Source organism: Panulirus ornatus, chromosome 12, assembly GCF_036320965.1.
Source record: "Panulirus ornatus isolate Po-2019 chromosome 12, ASM3632096v1, whole genome shotgun sequence".
NCBI lineage: Eukaryota > Metazoa > Arthropoda > Malacostraca > Decapoda > Palinuridae > Panulirus > Panulirus ornatus.
The window spans coordinates 28150334-28168848 of record NC_092235.1 but is presented as its reverse complement, the minus strand read 5'-3'; the positions used below and the strand labels follow the sequence as shown (position 1 = coordinate 28168848).

Here is an 18515-nt window from a genome sequence, read left to right as displayed (position 1 = left end):
TTTTCAAAAGAAGACGGGAAACATAACGAGAAAGAAAACGAGAGAGGGTAGACCCACTAAAGTTGAGGAGTAAGATAAGACGAGAAGAAACATGATCAAGAACATACATTGTTGGGAACTTACGCATCATTACCACACATAAAAAGCGTAAACCATGCAAGGCAATGTAAACAGGGCGTTAGTGTTGACAGAAGGTTAGGGTGATGGTTGATGGAGGGAGGGAGCCAGTAGTGGCCCTGACGCCGCTGGGGAAAGACGTGATCAACGTGACTCTTGTGTTCTAAACCCACACCTGCTTCCCGAGCCTGCAGTCCACCCCCGACCCATCCACACTACATGGGAGCAACAGAGATGTATACCACGTTCTGAGGCAGAGCAAGGTAATCTCGTCCACTACGCGACCACCATCAGCGGAGGACAGATAACTTGTGGAAAATTAGCGATGATGAAGTGATTACCGTGGCGGGAGGATGTGAGTGGACGGTGATTGGTGGGCGATGTTGCGGCCAGAGCAAGAGACCTCCACCATTGGCTGGGGAGTCTGCGTCTTCTTCCCCTATGAGGAAATCGGTGAGCCATGATGGACTATATTTTACTTCACATATCGACTGTCTTCTCTTTTTCCACCAGTGTGAATACCAAAGATGTTTATTATGTTGGCTTTTTGCAATAACATGAAAGGTCAGGTCAAGGTAGTTACGTTTAGGATATATCAGTTCAGATGTTAGGAGGAGAAAAAAAATTCAAAAAAATCCTGCAATTTAGGTCCGCTTTCACGATACTAAGGAAACCCAATTGAGTCCTTACTTCCTGACCCGGTGATCCCCAAGGTAAGTCACTCACACGACAGCTACATCCCTCACTGCTACACACTGACGTCCACGTCTTCAGGTACACACAGTAGAGGATTGTGTACAAGTTACTATCCACCTAGATCATCATCGCGGCTTACCACGAGACCTTCATAATCACTACTACATCTCATCAGTACTTGTGGTCTGGACTCTGTTCTGGGGAAATGTACGAGTCATTACGTGTTATAACATCACCAAGTATCATTAGGTCATCAGCCGTGAGGAGGTCCGTGCAAACAACAGTTGAGGGAGGAACGTATGGCTTTGTGTTGCCCTGTGTGCTGAAAGCCGACTCTCTCGTGTGTCTCTATATGCACGTGTTTTGTCCCCGTTCCTCACTGTTACCTTTACTTTCAGTCTTCAGGTTGACCTCCGCCTCGGACACACATGACCAGCGTTCGTGTTTGACAATATCTTCGAATATCTTCACTCTGTTGGTTAAGGTTACACTTACTGGTACTCTGGTGTACTCTTACATTATTCTCATGAAACCTTTTTCCAAAGACCTCATTTACATCTTTGCTTTTATACTTGTAATACATAGCCTCTTGTGCAACTGGTAATTATCTTAAACACCCCTCACCACTCGCTCACCACACGTGCCTATCATTCATCAGAATCTCGCGTTCTGTTGTATTAACCAGTCTTCGTATGTCACGTATTGCGGGCACTCATTCTGTGGGTCAAGTTTGTGTGCGTACGTGGCTGGTCGTAGTCACACTCTGATTACAAGCCATTTTTTCCCTTCTAATAATCAATCATAAGCACTAAATAAAAGATATAACCCTCAGTAATATGTCACATATACATAAGAGTACATTTATATCACTGATGCAAAATGAATATATAAACATACGAGAACTGACGACTGCTGGAGGGAGGTGAAGTTATACAGAAGGTAAGTACAATTCCTCACTGACTCAGACAATCTTACAACCCCTCACGCTGGCCACCTTCACGTGTTGCCTGACTGCTGCATGTGTCACAATTACGAAGGGTCAGGACCCTCTGGTGTGACATGCCCTCAGGCCACCTACCTCACCCATGCTACCCCTCCCAATGATCAGCCAATCACGAAACTAACGCATCTTCCACCGTTGCCAATCACCTGCCTGCCCTTGACTTGGCAACGGTAGAAGATTGGCCAGTATTGATGACGTGGGTACAGTTGGACTGCTAACGTTCTACTCCTGTTGTTACTTTGTGCCACAATCGTGAATCTAATGTAACATTTCGACGGTCATGTAGGATGGCAGGGGTAACTTTGTGGCCATTGACGGGAATGGGCTAGGATGACCCTCATCCACACAGAGGTCCAGAGTGACGCCTGGAACCATGAGGTGTGTGTGTGTGTGTGTGTGTGTGTGTGTGTGTGTGTGTGTGTATACCGTCACGGGGCATCGGTGGACTGAGGACACTGTATACAGACTGAACAGTTTGAACGTGGCAACACCCGAGAGCATCTCCGTCAGCCAGTACGCAGGGAGGGCGCGAGGCGACTCCTGACGGTGGTAGGGAAACTTGGTCGTGTTAGGTCCTCCTCCTGGCGCAGGCGGTGATGGTGCTCCCCAGAGCACACCAGCGACGCGGCGCGGGCGCAGGTGACACCTGCAGGAGTATATGACAGACAAGAAGGGACATGATGGCGGTCTTTGACGAGGTTAACAGAGGAAGAATATTTGTAACATCAAGTCTGCATCCTTATAGATCAGAAGGTCGGCTCACCAGCAGGAGGTGCGGGAGGTACATACGTCCCCGTGGAGACCCACCTCCTACCAGGGACATGACTAGCGCCTCAAGTCATGGCAGACGACGTGACAAGCGTGAGCTGCGTCAGGAGCGCGCCAGCCCGGGGGAGGTCATCAGCACACCCAGCCAGGGATGATGGTAGTAGCTGTCCATGGATCTTGAAGCCTGACGGTAGCAGCGCCATGATACGACCTTCATACGAGGGTCGTACCGTCGTGATCTGGAGGTTAGAGTGAGGGGGAGGAGGCGTCCGTGCCCGGCACCCAGACCATACATGGATTAACGGGAAAAATTCAGTTGTCACTGAGGTAAAAGAACTGATCCACTCCTGTAGGAGGAACCCTTGACGGTGACCAACGGTGTGAAATCTGTGATGATCTCGTCCTTGCAAGCTGTTCCTCTCCTCCTGACCAACCGTTGATGATCTGCATCAACACATCCTCAGCTGAAGCAGGAGTTCCAGGATGTGTCCTCACTCACAGGATGGCTCGGGGTTCCTAGAATCCCCAGTGTTTGCTGCGTGCAGGAGCCGTTAAAGGAACTGTTTGCTTTTGAGAGGACCAGACTTATTGTCTTGTGCTTGTACTGGTAGTGGCCAGCGTTCGACATTGTCTGGGTAAATACGTTATGTTCTCAACGTCTCTCTCGCGACCCACAGCCGCCTTCCGTCATTGACATGTGCTCTCAACTACCGTACGTACGAAGACAAAATCTGTACGTGTACGCACCTTCGTCAACACATACACATACCACCAGGCGTCTGATACGCTCACACACACATACAGACATACATCAGTCTACACACACACACACACACACACAGACCAGTGTAGGTGTTAGGTGCCGTGTACCGCTGTCGTCACTGGTCGAGTCCATGTGGTGGTGACGGGGGAGGTGATCATAGACACCGGTGCACCCACCCGGACCATCATGCCACACCTTGTGTCTCTGACCACACACACGCTGTTAACGAATAAGTGCACCGCCGTGGTTGGGTTTCGATCCCGCGTCCTTGGAATCCCCAGCCACTCTGTCACGGTGTCAATATTTACGTGCGTACACACACACACACACACACACACACACACTTTCTTCAAGGCAACAATCATGGCCACAAGTGTTCACAGCAAAAGGTCGGACCCGAAAGCAAGACACCACACACGAGTTTCCATGGTGTAATGGTTAGTGTTGCTGACCATGATTCACGCCCGGGCACGCCCACAGCCAACCCATCTGTTCATCATCCCCCTCGGGACTCGTTGATAAACAGGTGCCTGACTTAGGCTGCGGTGTATGTATGTGTGTACACACAGGAGGGTCAAGACAGGGTACATATATACACGGTTATGAGACGGGGCAACACAAGTGTACAACCCTCTCGCCGTAATACACAAACAAGGAGGATAGACGTCAATATCAAGTTTCAGTCTCATACTTGTATAAAGTCCGACTAATTCACTCCTCATTTTAGAGAACTGAATTTCACCATATTTATTTCTACATATTCAGACTATGACGAAAGTCAGTTCAATAAGCCGTTAATTTTCTGTATTTCCTTTACCATTAACAACATTATTGTTATCATTATCATTAATAATATACGTATAAAAAATCTGTACCGTAATACACACACATACAGTTAGGTATCACAATCACTCACTCATACACACACACACACACGTACACACACACACACACACACGTACCACACACACACACACGTACACACACACACACACACACACACACACACACACACACACGTACCACACACACACACACACTCACACGTACACGTTTGTTGATTAAGCGGTGTGGCAGGGGCGGCGGCGTCAGTGTATGTTTACATGATACAAGACAAACTGTGTGAGGGAAATAATGGTGGTGGCAGCATGGTGTACTGCAGGGTGAGGCTAAGTGATTGCCTCTCTCTCTCTCTCTCTCTCTCTCTCTCTCTCTCTCTCTCTCTCTCTCTCTCTCTCTCTCTCTCTCTCTCACCACTGGCCCCAGATAGCCCAACACAGACAACCACGTTATGATGTGTGGCAGCAGAGAATAACAGTACCATCTGACAAGCAAGATCAACGGTGAGCCATACGCGCTAAGGCCTACCTGAGACAAGATCTGGTGGTAGGTAGGTCTTCCCTGCCTGGGGCAGGCGAGGGTGGTGTACACCACGAGGGAACAAGTGTCTGCTGCCACTATAGCGAAGGTGGCTGCAGTCAACCATAACCCACCTCTCCCTCACACACAGGTACATCTCAGGAATTAAACATATTTGCATATCTGATTCTTACTATTCCTCGCACCTCATCAACAGAGCTGACCTCTGGCGTAACCCTTAAAGCGTAGGTCATGGGCCAGACTCAAGGGTCGTACCGTCGTACTCAAAGGTCGTATCGTCGTACTCAAAGGTCGTACCGTCGTACTCAAGGGTCGTACCGTCGTACTCAAGGGTCGTACCGTCGTACTCAAAGGTCGTACCGTCGTACTCAAAGGTCGTACCGTTGACAACGACAAGTGTAAGCTAGTGGCTACAGTCAGCAGGTGGTTACAGGGAACGCCAGCTACAGTCAGGAGATGGTTACAGAGAACAGGTACTGGACAAGAGTTTCAGGAGAGAAGGTCAGGGTCACGTACGGCGGGTAAATACGACGAGTCATCATCACCTTATATGAACCTGATGCAGCTGGGTCAACCCTCCGACACATCCCTGACGACTCATTAAAACAAATTAGCTGAACAATACATATACATAATACACACACACACACACACACATATATATACACACACACACACATATATATATATATATATATATATATATATATATATATATATATATATATATATATATATATATCAGGATAACCATCTACCATCTTAAGAGAGCCACATCCCGTATAGGTAATCCATTATCAAGGGTTGTGTGATGGTACAATATCTAACGTGGAAGTGGAGGCAGAGCGAGCGCTGTGTACACACGAGTCTTCCTGGGAATTCTGGAGTGAAACAATAGGTCATCTTGGTCAACACCAGACCACCGCTGCCCACCACCTGCTGAGTGGCACCATCTGACAGTTGCAATAGTCACGTCCTCAAACCTACAAGCAAACTCGAACCTACTGATATATATATATATATATATATATATATATATATATATATATATATATATATATATATACATATATATATTTATATTTTTTTTTTTTTTTTTTTTTTTATACTTTGTCGCTGTCTCCCGCGTTTGCGAGGTAGCGCAAGGAAACAGACGAAAGAAATGGCCCAACCCCCCCCCATACACATGTACATACACACGTCCACACACGCAAATATACATACCTACACAGCTTTCCATGGTTTACCCCAGACGCTTCACATGCCTTGCTTCAATCCACTGACAGCACGTCAACCCCTGTATACCACATGACTCCAATTCACTCTATTTCTTGCCCTCCTTTCACCCTCCTGCATGTTCAGGCCCCGATCACACAAAATCTTTTTCACTCCATCTTTCCACCTCCAATTTGGTCTCCCTCTTCTCCTCGTTCCCTCCACCTCCGACACATATATCCTCTTGGTCAATCTCTCCTCACTCATTCTCTCCATGTGCCCAAACCATTTCAAAACACCCTCTTCTGCTCTCTCAACCACGCTCTTTTTATTTCCACACATCTCTCTTACCCTTACGTTACTTACTCGATCAAACCACCTCACACCACACATTGTCCTCAAACATCTCATTTCCAGCACATCCATCCTCCTGCGCACATCTCTATCCATAGCCCACGCCTCGCAACCATACAACATTGTTGGAACCACTATTCCCTCAAACATACCCATTTTTGCTTTCCGAGATAATGTTCTCGACTTCCACACATTTTTCAAGGCTCCCAGAATTTTCGCCCCCTCCCCCACCCTATGATCCACTTCCGCTTCCATGGTTCCATCCGCTGACAGATCCACTCCCAGATATCTAAAACACTTCACTTCCTCCAGTTTTTCTCCATTCAAACTCACCTCCCAATTGACTTGACCCTCACCCCTACTGTACCTAATAACCTTGCTCTTATTCACATTTACTCTCAACTTTCTTCTTCCACACACTTTACCAAACTCAGTCACCAGCTTCTGCAGTTTCTCACATGAATCAGCCACCAGCGCTGTATCATCAGCGAACAACAACTGACTCACTTCCCAAGCTCTCTCATCCCCAACAGACTTCATACTTGACGGTGGCAGAATATTTTCCAATATTTAGGGGAAACATTACTTCCTATTCAATAATGGATTTGTTTATTCTGGTGGACTCGAGGAAGGATTTATCGAGTGGCGGATGTAAGCAAACATAAGACTTTCTGATTATTGCTTCATCACCACTGAAGATACAGACAGTGCTGGACCCAAGCAGAGGCCCTGAGGAACGCTCCCCTCCCCCACCCACACATCCGTCCACACTGAGTCCACCTCCGACCCCCTCCACTAAGCTTGCGTCCCTCCCAGCCTATCTGTCCACCTGAGTCGAAAAAAGAAGGAACCACTTGTCCACAGAGACTCAGCCTGAGCTCGAGTGAGTGAATCAGGCCACACGCCGGCCAGGAGGAGGGAGGCTGGTGTTTGCTGAGCCAGTGTGCCTTCGTGACGCAGCACCTGGCTCCAGTCCTCCTGCCACTGTCCACCACACCAGGCACTGTCCACCGTCCCCGAACACTGTCCACCACACCAAGTACTGTCGACCGTCCCCACCACTGTCCACCATATCAGGTACCGTCTACCGTTCCCGCCAATGTCTACCACACCAGGTACTGTCCACCGTCCCCACCACTGTCCACCATACCAGGTACTGTCCACCGTCCACACCACTGTCCACCATACCAAGTACCGTCTATCGTCCCCAACACAGTCCACCACACCAGGTACTGTCCTCCGTTCCCACCACACCAGGTACTGTGGCCTCGTCTGTCCACATGGCGGTGGGATTTCACAGTCCCGAGGCGACTCCGGGAGGAGGAATCCCCCAGCAATGAGGGGCGCCACCGCCCCGAGGGAGGAGACGGAGTGGGTGTAGGGGCCGAGGTCAGCCATGGCGGGCGATGGTTCGTGTGATAGTGACTGACGTCATAAGGGAGGAGGTAGTTAGAAGTAATTAATATTAATTATGGAAGTAACTCTGACCAAACCTGATCTGGTGTGGCTTTTGTTTTAGAGTTTGTGTGGAAGGTCCGACACAGAGGAAGAAGACCACTGCTTCTGGTCACTCTGGGTGTGAGAAGGTTCTACCATGGACTTAGTTGGTGCGGGGGAAGGGATGGGTAGGGGGGGAAATAAGCTACAGGAATCTAGGATGTGTGCCGGAGCGAAGATATACAATATTGAACATAAGCCGGGCTCTTCCCTAAGCCAGACCCAAGCTCTCCTTGTCTTCGCCCCGAGCCATAACCACAAGGCTGGCCTCCAGCCGTCGTGTGTGGAGCGTCGGCCGTGTTTGCTGGCGTGCAGGTCAACATTAGCGGAGGGCGTGGTGGCCAGACTGGGCGCTGGCCTTCCCATGAAGTGAGTGGGACTCACAACAGCTGTGTTATCATCAGACAGAGGCCACACACCTACAGTGATTCTCACTGTAGGATACAGGACTCGTCCTGTAACTTACAGTGAGAACCAGTGTTGTTTAATATGGTAAAACACGAGACTCATCGTTGTCCAGATGGGTTAGTGGTTCATGTGGGGTTCCACCATCTTCCTTGCAACCCAGACCTGACCCAAAGTGATCATTATCATCTCCCTAACCTGAACAGTGTGGAGGGAGGAGCTGACACGCTTGACCTGACCCTCAGACACAACACTGCTGTATAGCTGGCAACATGTGCTGCGGGGGTGTGGAGTAAACACAGTGAGGCCCGCAGTGATCATGATGAACAGTGAAGCCAGCAGTGATCATGATGAACAGTGAAGCCAGCAGTGATCATGATGAACAGTGAAGCCAGCAGTGATAATGATGAACAGTGAAGCCAGCAGTGATAATGATGAACAGTGAAGCCAGCAGTGATAATGATGAACAGTGAAGCCAGCAGTGATAATGATGAACAGTGAAGCCAGCAGTGATAATGATGAACAGTGAAGCCAGCAGTGATCATGATGAACAGTGAAGCCAGCAGTGATCAATGATGAACAGTGAAGCCAGCAGTGATCATGATGAGTAATGAAATAAGAATGGTTTATCTGTCACCTTAATGTGCACGTTGGTACGACTCTTGATCACGAGGGTACGACCCATGATAGCCTCAAGTGTGGGTGATGAGGTAAGGTATGACTGTGGTCTCATGGAGTAAACACAAGAACGATCAAATCTGGCGAATCCTGCAGGCAACATAAGCCTAGTGACGGATCACAAGCTTGAGGAATGTCCCACTCCAAGTCCCCAGTATCCCAAGTCAAGTGCGTCCCACTTGAGGTCCAGCGCCTCCCCAGGTCACAATGCTACACTCCAGGTCGAGTCACCATGTGGCACTCCGTGCCCCAGGTAGTCACCAGGTCACGTGACAACGGCTCCCAGGTGTGTGTGTGTGTGTGTGTACGAGTCCCTCCCTTGGTGTGGGCGAGGCACAAGAGATAGCCCTTATCTGATACCGGCACTGGCCATGACTGGCACCCAGTACCACGCACGTTAACCTGCCGTCCATCCGTACGTGGCCGGCGGAGCAGCGCAGCCTGGGTGTGGGGGCCAGGCGTCCAGTCTCACTTGTCACGACGACGGCTGCTGGAGGACGAGTAAACACCAGGGTAGGGTCGCAGGACGAGCTAGTCACAGGACGAGCTAGTCACAGGACGAGCCAGTCACAGGACGGGCCAGTCACAGGACGAGCCAGTCACAGGACGGGCCAGTCACAGGACGAGCCAGTCACAGGACGGGCCAGTCACAGGACGAGCTAGTCACAGGACGAGCCAGTCAGGCGGCGTGACTTTGTAAAGAGCGTATCAGGCGGATGTCGTGATATTGCAAGGGAAGCGAGGATCAGGAAGTGACAAGCCAGTGAAGTTGGAAACAATAGTAATAGTTGCCATAACAGCTGACGCAGCCTTCACCTGTCTGTGGCCAGAACAGTACCGTTAGCTGTGTCCCTGATGTGTGTGAGTACCTACGTGCCCGGCCCGGTGTGTGTGCGTGTGTGGGCCCGACCCCTCGGTCTGTGGCACCTCCCGCGTGGGGGTCTGGTGCGTTCATTCATTTCCGTTGTTATTCTCAGGTAATGTAAGGTGACGGGTAGTCCCGTGTGGCCCTCCCTGGGCGAGACCCACCTCCCCACCATTATAGTCGTGTGGGTACAGTGTGAGGGTGGTGGGCTGTGCTCGTGGGCTGCCGTGTTCTGAGCGGTCAACACACTGTGGGTTGACCTCAGCTACATTGGCTGTGCCCACACCATCACTGTAACAGTGTACGGAGCCCTGGTGGTGCCCCTTGATAGGGAGGTAGTACAAGATGCTGCCCCCCACAACACACCCCACCCTGATAACTCCTACAGGAAGTACAGTTCCCACAAGATCAACCTTCACATCACTGACTCATGGAAGACCATTCACTGACAGTCATCAAGATACTTAAGATAACGTAGATAGTGAAGATAGCGGCGCATCCCACCTTCCACTCATGACCTTGCCTTCAAAACCCAAGTTCCTCAACACTGCTGCCTGCCCGCTGGCACGACCACCATGTACCGGGGGGTACTGGCTGACACTCACGGGCCGACCTGTGTACCGGGAGGTATTGAGAGGCAATGTGAAGATGTCCTGGAATGGTTAAATCCACGGGAGAAAATCAGATTATCGACCGTATCATGATACCTTCATTTGGATAGCTTGTTATGACCGCTAAGCCGTGTGTGTGTGTGTGTGTGTGTGTGTGTGTGTGTGTGTCTTATGTCTAAAGAAGTGATGCTCGAGACCTCTCGTGTGTACAGATCGCAAATTCATTAATCACGTGATAATTTTTTTTCTATTTACGAACAGGGAGATTGACTTCGAACATTCAAATGCTTCTTAAGAGGCAAGAAGGACCAGAGGAAACGTTACTTTGATAATGTAATCGTAAAAGGAAACTGGAGTGAAGTTTTGTACATACCCAGCACTTAACTTTATATTTGTGATAGAAAATGTAAGATGATAAGAGAACAAATAACTAAACGTGTTGCTATCTGGTGATGCACTGCTTTTCTGATTTCATAACACCAGCGACAACCGTAATTTCAAATATGGCTTTAGGAAGCATTATAGAAAACGGTGATATGCCGGTGGCCAGGTCGGTCAGAGAGAACGAATTAGCAGAGGAGACTATGGCAGATGCTGCTAACCGAAGACTCTACAGCATATGCTTCAACGTGAACTCTTCTCTGATGTATCACACAGACGGTAAGGAAAGTAGAAATTCTCAGTAGCTTTAGAAAAACTGGCCAACTAAATATCAATTGAAGGCCTAAAGCTACATGCATTGGATTATAATATATACATGACTTTCCTATCAATGTTTCAAGCTACTAGTGGTGGAATATCACGTACATATGGCTTTCTTATCAGTAGTGGAAATCAGTTATGTTGTCAATGATGTTTCTCCCTTGTACTATATTTGTCAGGGATTTTGCTCTTCATTCTAATTCGTTCCACCCGCAGGATCGTTTTCTTCGACATTCACAGTTCCTCCCACATCCTGTTTTTGTTCGTGTATTTCAATATTTTATATCATCAAAACCTGGAGTCTATGTATCACTAACTAATTAACGGATCATTCATTTTCTTCACACGGTTAAACATGTCACTGTTCATCTGTAGTCTTCACAAACTTTATGACTTTATAATGTCGGGAAAGTATTTCCAACTTTCTATATAATTTTCACATTTCTTTTTTTTAAGAATTTTCAGATCTCGCTGAACCTAGGCTGTGCAGCCTGGTAGCTATTTCTGGTGTCTGTTTCTTTGACGAATCGTAAATAACCAATCTCTTTACTGATAATTTATCTCTTTACTTATAACCAATCTCAAAGTCCACGGAATCATCCTTACATTTACAATACAGTACACATGTTGGAACACAGTGTGGGGTGACATCAGTCTAGATGGACTTAGGAGTGTATGTTGGCTTTGATGGCTACCAGCGGGTGATGATCATTGTACCTGAACCCAGGACAAACGTCTAACATACACGAGACAAAAACTGCTTGCCTGGGAGGCCCAGCTTTCTTATATCCAGCACGACAGATGTTCTGGCTCACGACTTGAAATCTCCAGCGCCATGATTTAGTTCCCCTGTGTTTTGATGCGAATCCACTTTCCTCAGCTCCATTTTCTTCAACATGAATGATGTTACATCCTATTCACTTTACACTTCTCTTACTTATAACGCACACATACACAGTCTCGTCTGCTGTGTTCTGTAGCTGCTAAACACTACTGGTATGGTAATGTTAGCTACACGCTGACGTGTCACGATGACTCGGGTCTTGTATTTCTTGGGTGGGTCATCTTGCAGGGCTGTGAACGTAGGTCAGATTAGGTGGTCAGTTGCCTTATGTGGAACGAGGTAAAAACAACACCTAAAAATCGTGCAGTCCGGCGCAAAGAAACAAAAATCGTGCAGACTTTGTTGACGTCTGCACTGGGTCAGTCCAGCCACTGTTAAGACCATTTCTTATTCCGTTGATGTGTTTACCTTGGCCGGGTGACGTGACGACACTAACACACGACCCCTCCTGTGTGGTAGACTACTGCGACGGCCGGATGTCGCTGCCGCTCATGCTGGCCATGTTGGTGCTGGGCTTCGTCACCTTCTTCGTCAACTTGGGCGTCATCATCCGCACGCTCAAGATCCTTCGTCACGGACACGACAACAAACCGGCCTTCTACTTCATAGGTGAGTCGTGAGGACGCACCAACCCCTGGAAATAAATGGTTCCAGCGAGGGTAATTAAATGAATAAACGTATCAAGAAATATGTATGTATGAGAGGGTGAGGTACATGTACTTGGTGCTTCTGCAGGTAACCTGGCGTTGAGTGACCTGGCCATCGGGTTGTACGTGGTGATCGCCTTCCTCCTTCACATCACCAAGAAGTCAGACCTGTGGCAGCGGAGCTCCTGCCTCCTCCAGATCGGTCAGTGTGCTCGCCAGGTCTCACATGTGGCCGGTACCAACACCTACTGTACCCTACCCATCGGTACCATACTGTGGGCTACCGTAGCGCACCTGCTGCCGGTGCTGACCGTAATTCACGTACGGGCCCGCCTGGATTCGAATCCTAGGTGCGGCAATCGGCCCACAGTCAACCAAGCTGTTCAGTCTCTCTGTTTAGTCTCCATATGTCATAACATGTTGTCAGTTCCCAGTATCCACATGATTATAACCACATCTTGTAAATTTGATTCATTACATCAGCTGACAGTTTTTCAGCGGCTGTCTCAATATATCTTATGCTGTCAGCAGTAGATTCAGTCTCGTAATTTCAATATCCTAGGCCTCCAGCTCTGGCCAAGACCCTCAGCTGTAACAACCAGGGATCAGCAACGACAACACACTCGCCAAACCTAACACAGTTTCGGCAGAAATAAAATATGAAAATACTGAAGTTAATATTGTGACGAGGAGTGGTCAGTGCTGGTGTGGTAGAGGGTCCAGCACTCCTGGGGTGTGTGGTGGTAGGGAGGGCCCATCACTCCTGGGGTGTGTGGTGGTAGGGAGGGACCATCACTCCTGGGGTGTGTGGTGGTAGGGAGGGACCATCACTCCTGGGGTGTGTGGTGGTAGGGAGGCACCATCACTCCTGGGGTGTGTGGTGGTAGGGAGGCACCATCACTCCTGGGGTGTGTGGTGGTAGGGAGGCACCATCACTCCTGGGGTGTGTGGTGGTAGGGAGGCACCATCTCTCCTGGGGTGTGTGGTGGTAGGGAGGGACCATCACTCCTGGGGTGTGTGGTGGTAGGGAGGCACCATCACTCCTGGGGTGTGTGGTGGTAGGGAGGCACCATCACTCCTGGGGTGTGTGGTGGTAGGGAGGCACCATCACTCCTGGCATACACTAACACCTTACAACGTCCTGCAGGTGTGGCGGTCACAGCTTGCCAGGAGACCATCTTCTCCATCGTGCTCATCGCTGTCGACAAGTACCTGTACATCTGCCACGGCCTCAGGTACTCCCTCCTGGTCACCACCAAGAGGGTTTACGCCGCCCTGGGCATCTCATGGTTCCTCTCCGTCCTGATAGGTAAGCATCTGGTCCTCTCGCGGGCTCTGCTGCACATCCATCCCGCCGCAACCTCACACAAGAGCAAGTGGCCATGCATGATGATGGTCACATTGCCGTGTGTACGTCCATCAGCCAGAGTCAGGTTCTGGGCTTGAGCCACGACCGCCCCATCAGTGACATGTGAAGGTCGTCCTGACCAGAGGGTCATCATGACGAGTCTCATGGCCAGACTAGAGAACTCAGTGACCCATCATCTTACTGTGACCATCACCCCACACTACCTCGGGGACGTCCCTCACACACATAACTTACCTGAGTAACAACTTGATGACATCCCGATGATTACGTATATCAATAACCTTACCAGAAGCCACATATAAACTGTTCAATCTGATATTAAGATAGTAAAATGAATTCTTTTATCCAAAAGTTCGTTAGATATTAAAAACAAAATCCCTGTAACATCATTTCACACGCTGTTCGTCTAACGCTTCAACTGCCTATCTTAATCAAGGTTAGGTTAGGTTAGGTTAGGTTAGGTTAGAGTCTTGTGCAGCAAGGTTGCACTGTTGCCCACCGTCCATAACTACTATGAGACAGGATTATATAACATTAGTACTACGAAGTCGTGTCATGATTATAATTTTGGATAAAGTTGGATATTCTCGGTAGCGACGTAGATGCATCTGACATATTCATGAGGAAGAGTTAATACATATGAGGGACAAATAACAGGAGAACTGATGGTCCAGTAGATGGTCCAGTTCATGTTGTAGGTGTGTGTAATGCTCCAGTTCATGTTGTAGGTGTGTGTAATGCCCCAGTTCATGTTGTAGGTGTCTGTAATGCCCCAGTTCATGTTGTAGGTGTGTGTAATGCCCCAGTTCATGTTGAAGGTGTGTGTAATGCCCCAGTTCATGTTGTAGGTGTGTGTAATGCCCCAGTTCATGTTGTAGGTGTGTGTAATGCCCCAGTTCATGTTGTAGGTGTGTGTAATGCCCCAGTTCATGTTGTAGGTGTGTGTAATGCCCCAGTTCATGTTGTAGGTGTGTGTAATACCCCAGTTCGTGTCTCCCTCACCAGGCTCGCTGCCAGCCCTGGGCATGCAGGTCAGCTGGGAGGAAGCATGTAACCGATGCGTCTTCGCACAAGTCGTCTCCAAGAACTTCACCATCGTCTTCTTCGTCACCTCAGTAAGTCCCTCACACCTCACGTCATCAGGTGAGTACCTCGCCCGTCATCTCACTCAGTAAGTCCCTCACACCTCACGTCATCAGGTGAGTACCTCGCCCGTCATCTCACTCAGTAAGTCCCTCACACATCAGATGGGTAAGCCCCTGCTCGGTCACCTCATGAAGAGCGTCACACATCATCTGGGTACGACCCCTCACAGGAGCAGGGGATGGCCTCACAGTTTACCTGGCCATCCCTCCCTGTCAGTTTACCTGGAGCACCAGACATAACAAGACCATGTATACTACACACAGTAAACTATAAATACCCACCCAGACCATGTGTTCTCAGCGTCTTCCATTACGTGTTAACCTCCAGCACTTCACGCTTGTATCAACCGTGAAAAAAACAGAAAAGTAAAGTAAAAATATAACGAACTGGGAGGAGAACGTCGTGCCTTCCTGACGTGTATTTCCATACAGTGCATGACGTGCCAGAGTGGCGTCATCACGGCTGCCACACCACACTACCCCATCGTCACCGTAATGACCGCAGTTAATGTGGTTTGATTTCTAACTTTATCGCACAAAGGTTAACGTTCTCACGAAGACTAATTATTTTGGTCAACCGATGAAAATTAATCAAAATCAACCAACTACTGAGGATGCGGGTCCCTAACATTTCAGTGGAGTACGAAATCCCGGCATCTGATCCCAGTCCTCTCTCTCTCTCTCTCTCTCTCTCTCTCTCTCTCTCTCTCTCTCTCTCTCTCTCTCTCTCTCTCTCTCTCTCTCTCTCTCGGACGCTTAACAGTTATTTGCAAATTTCCGGAAGGTAAACAAACACAAAGTATAGCCAGGTGTGAGGAGCGACCCCGCTGGCAGCCTTGCCGGATGGTTACATGTCATTATTTCCTTCGCTTCTCCAGGAAATTTGTCTCCTTTTGGCTGATCGATTACACTGTTTATATTTTCTTGTCTCACGCAAGAATTTACATAATAGTTGTTTATCAAGAGCATCAGTGGCGTGGCACGTCCGGGGTCAGAGATTACCAGCGGAAGTGAGCCACAACATCGTTGGTGTTGATAACACTGGTCAAGATCGTATCTCACGGTACAGACACACGCAAGTTAACCCATCCGCTACCGTTATCCGTTCCAGGGGTAGACTGCTTTTAAAGTTCACCAAAACCTGCTGTTTACTACGCACTACACACAGTATATGTACAAAGTTGAGAGAGAGAGAGAGAGAGAGAGAGAGAGAGAGAGAGAGAGAGAGAGAGAGAGAGAGAGAGAGAGAGAGAGAGAGAGAGAGAGTAACGTTAACAGGTCAGGAGTGTCTCCGTGGCAGCGTTGTTGTGACCTGTGTTTCCCCGGCAGGTGGTGGGGCCGTACGCTGTGGTGGTGAGCCTGTACACCGTCCTGCTCGTCCTGGCCCTCAAGATGCACAAGTCTCGCTACGGCGGCTCCTACACGGCCGACCCCTCCGCCAGGTCCTCCAACGTCAGGCTCTCCTTCATATCCAAGAGGTCCAAGTCTGCCAAGTCTAACGTCTCCACCACCGTCAGCTCCGCCTCCACCGTCTCCTCCGCCAAGGCCAACAGGAGGAGGACCAGGAGACAGGAGATGGCCGAGCAGAAGGCCAGGCTGCCGGGGGCGCACGACGCGGTGGGGGCGGCCAAGACCCGTCATGCATCCAGGGAGAGTGAGGATGGTCAGCAGCCCAGGCCAAACGTCGGGCGCGGCTCTCACGTCACCGACAGCCTCATCCAGGGCGAGCTGCCGCAGGAGGGTGACACATTGGTCCGGGAGGGCGGGGCGGCCGGCAGCCCACCCGCCTCACCAGACCCTCACAGCGAGGAGGAGACCGACCCCGGCCTGGAGAACATCACCGACGGAGGTGACGACGGAGGACAGTCTGATGAGGACGAGGCAATGAACTACACTGAGGGAGGAAGACGTACGACCTCATCCAGTGAGGGAAGGAGGAGCCACGTCTCCATCACCACCAGTGATCATCCTCACGATGGCCAACGCGATGGTGCCATCATCAACGGCGTAACAGACCACACTGGGACACCCTCGCCTGGTGAGGATGAGCAGGGCCTCGGTACACATAACTCACTCACACAGGGTAAGGTCGACGATCATCAGCAGTCACTGTCCAAGAACATCGCCGCGCTGGAGGCCCAAGCCGCTGGGAGGGCCGGGCGCCACCAGGAGAGCCAGTCAGACACAAACGACGACGACCTCACGGCGGACGACACCGCTGACGAGGCCGACCTGCCTCCTGCAGCGAGGCGCACCTGGCTCCCGGCCAAGTACTTCAATCGCGTGGTGGCCGACACCAGGGACAAGGTGCTCTTCCTGAAGAAGTGCCGTGCGGTCAAGACCGTGTTGCTGATCATCGTGTCCTTCTCCGCCACGTACGTGCCCTTCGTGGTGGGGACGATGGTGTACAGCCTGGAGGCGGAGAAGCAGGTGTGTCTGCTACACATGCTCAGCACACTCCTCTACTGCGCCGTCGTGGCCAACTCCCTCGCCAACCCCCTCATATACGCCTACGGCTACCGGGAGTTCCGCGTCAAGACTAGGAAGTTTAAGGGCATTTTTGCCAGGGAGAAGCCACGTAAGGTCATCTGAGGCGCTGCGACCGGTCAACCCGGGGTCAGAGTCCCGCACGACCACCGCTACGAGACTTACTGCCCCAACCAGGTCAACGGGCACGAGGGAGTAATACCCCCAGAGAGAAGAAAGCTGCTGATTGGTGGAGGTTTCAGTACAACAGGACGTACACAGCCGCTTATTGGCGGATCCTCAGGTCCAGAGCCAGCCTGTTAGCACCTCTGATTGGTCCAGGATGGGAGGCTTCCATATAGTGTCGTGATTGGCGCATCACTGACTAAGAGTGCTTGTGATTGGTGGAGATTCTCATACTGCATGCCTGTGATTGGTGGAGATTCTGGCACACCATGACTATGATTGGTGTAGACTGTGAGGAACAGTACGTAGATAGATAAGTCACCTGACCCATACTTTGTACATTTGTTCATAAAAGATGATAATATTTGCATCTGTTCATTAACCAAACACATCTTCCCCTCCACAACGTGTACTGACCTCTGCTAGTGGCCCTTACACAACACCATCACTACCCTAAGGTCTGGCCCTTATACACCGCCATTATTACCCTTAGGTCTGGCCCCTATACACCACTTTCACTGCCCAAGGCGTGGGCAAATAAACAAAATTTCTTCAAAACTCCAGCCAACAGCACCAGAACAACCCTAGCTAGACCCTTGTCCACCTCCACCACAACAACCTCAGCTAATCCAATGTTACCTAAGCTTATCTCCCGCCCACCTCCACCACAACAACCTCAGCTAATCTCCCGCCCACCTCCACCACAACAACCTCAGCTAATCCAATGTTACCTGAGCTTATCTTCAGCCCACCTCCACCACCACAACCTCAGCTAATCTCCCGCCCACCTCCACAACCTCAGCT

The 18515-nt window shown here is 49.8% G+C and overlaps 1 protein-coding gene and 2 long non-coding RNA genes across 5 annotated transcripts in view; 2 read left to right on the top strand and 1 right to left on the bottom strand.

Annotated features, from left to right (window-relative positions):
• LOC139751970 (uncharacterized) overlaps positions 1-18515 on the top strand; it is a 96147-nt gene that overhangs the window by 44109 nt on the left and 33523 nt on the right. The gene's annotated exons all lie outside the window — the stretch shown is intronic.
• The window catches only part of LOC139751964 (uncharacterized), a 71249-nt gene that overhangs the window by 38180 nt on the left and 14554 nt on the right, over positions 1-18515 (bottom strand). The gene's annotated exons all lie outside the window — the stretch shown is intronic.
• Positions 248-18075, top strand: LOC139751961 (uncharacterized). 3 transcript variants are annotated; one of them, XM_071667703.1, is made up of 7 exons: positions 9234-9389; positions 10614-11012; positions 12358-12507; positions 12634-12747; positions 13693-13854; positions 14920-15029; positions 16389-18075. In XM_071667703.1, the coding sequence occupies exons 2-7, from the start codon at positions 10805-10807 to the stop codon at positions 17649-17651; spliced, it is 2007 nt and encodes a 668-aa protein (XP_071523804.1). In that variant the 5' UTR covers positions 9234-9389; positions 10614-10804; the 3' UTR covers positions 17652-18075. The 3 variants fall into 3 exon arrangements, with proteins under 3 accessions (XP_071523806.1, XP_071523804.1, XP_071523805.1); XM_071667704.1 differs by lacking the exon at positions 9234-9389 and adding an exon at positions 9872-10368; XM_071667705.1 differs by lacking the exons at positions 9234-9389; positions 10614-11012 and adding an exon at positions 248-570.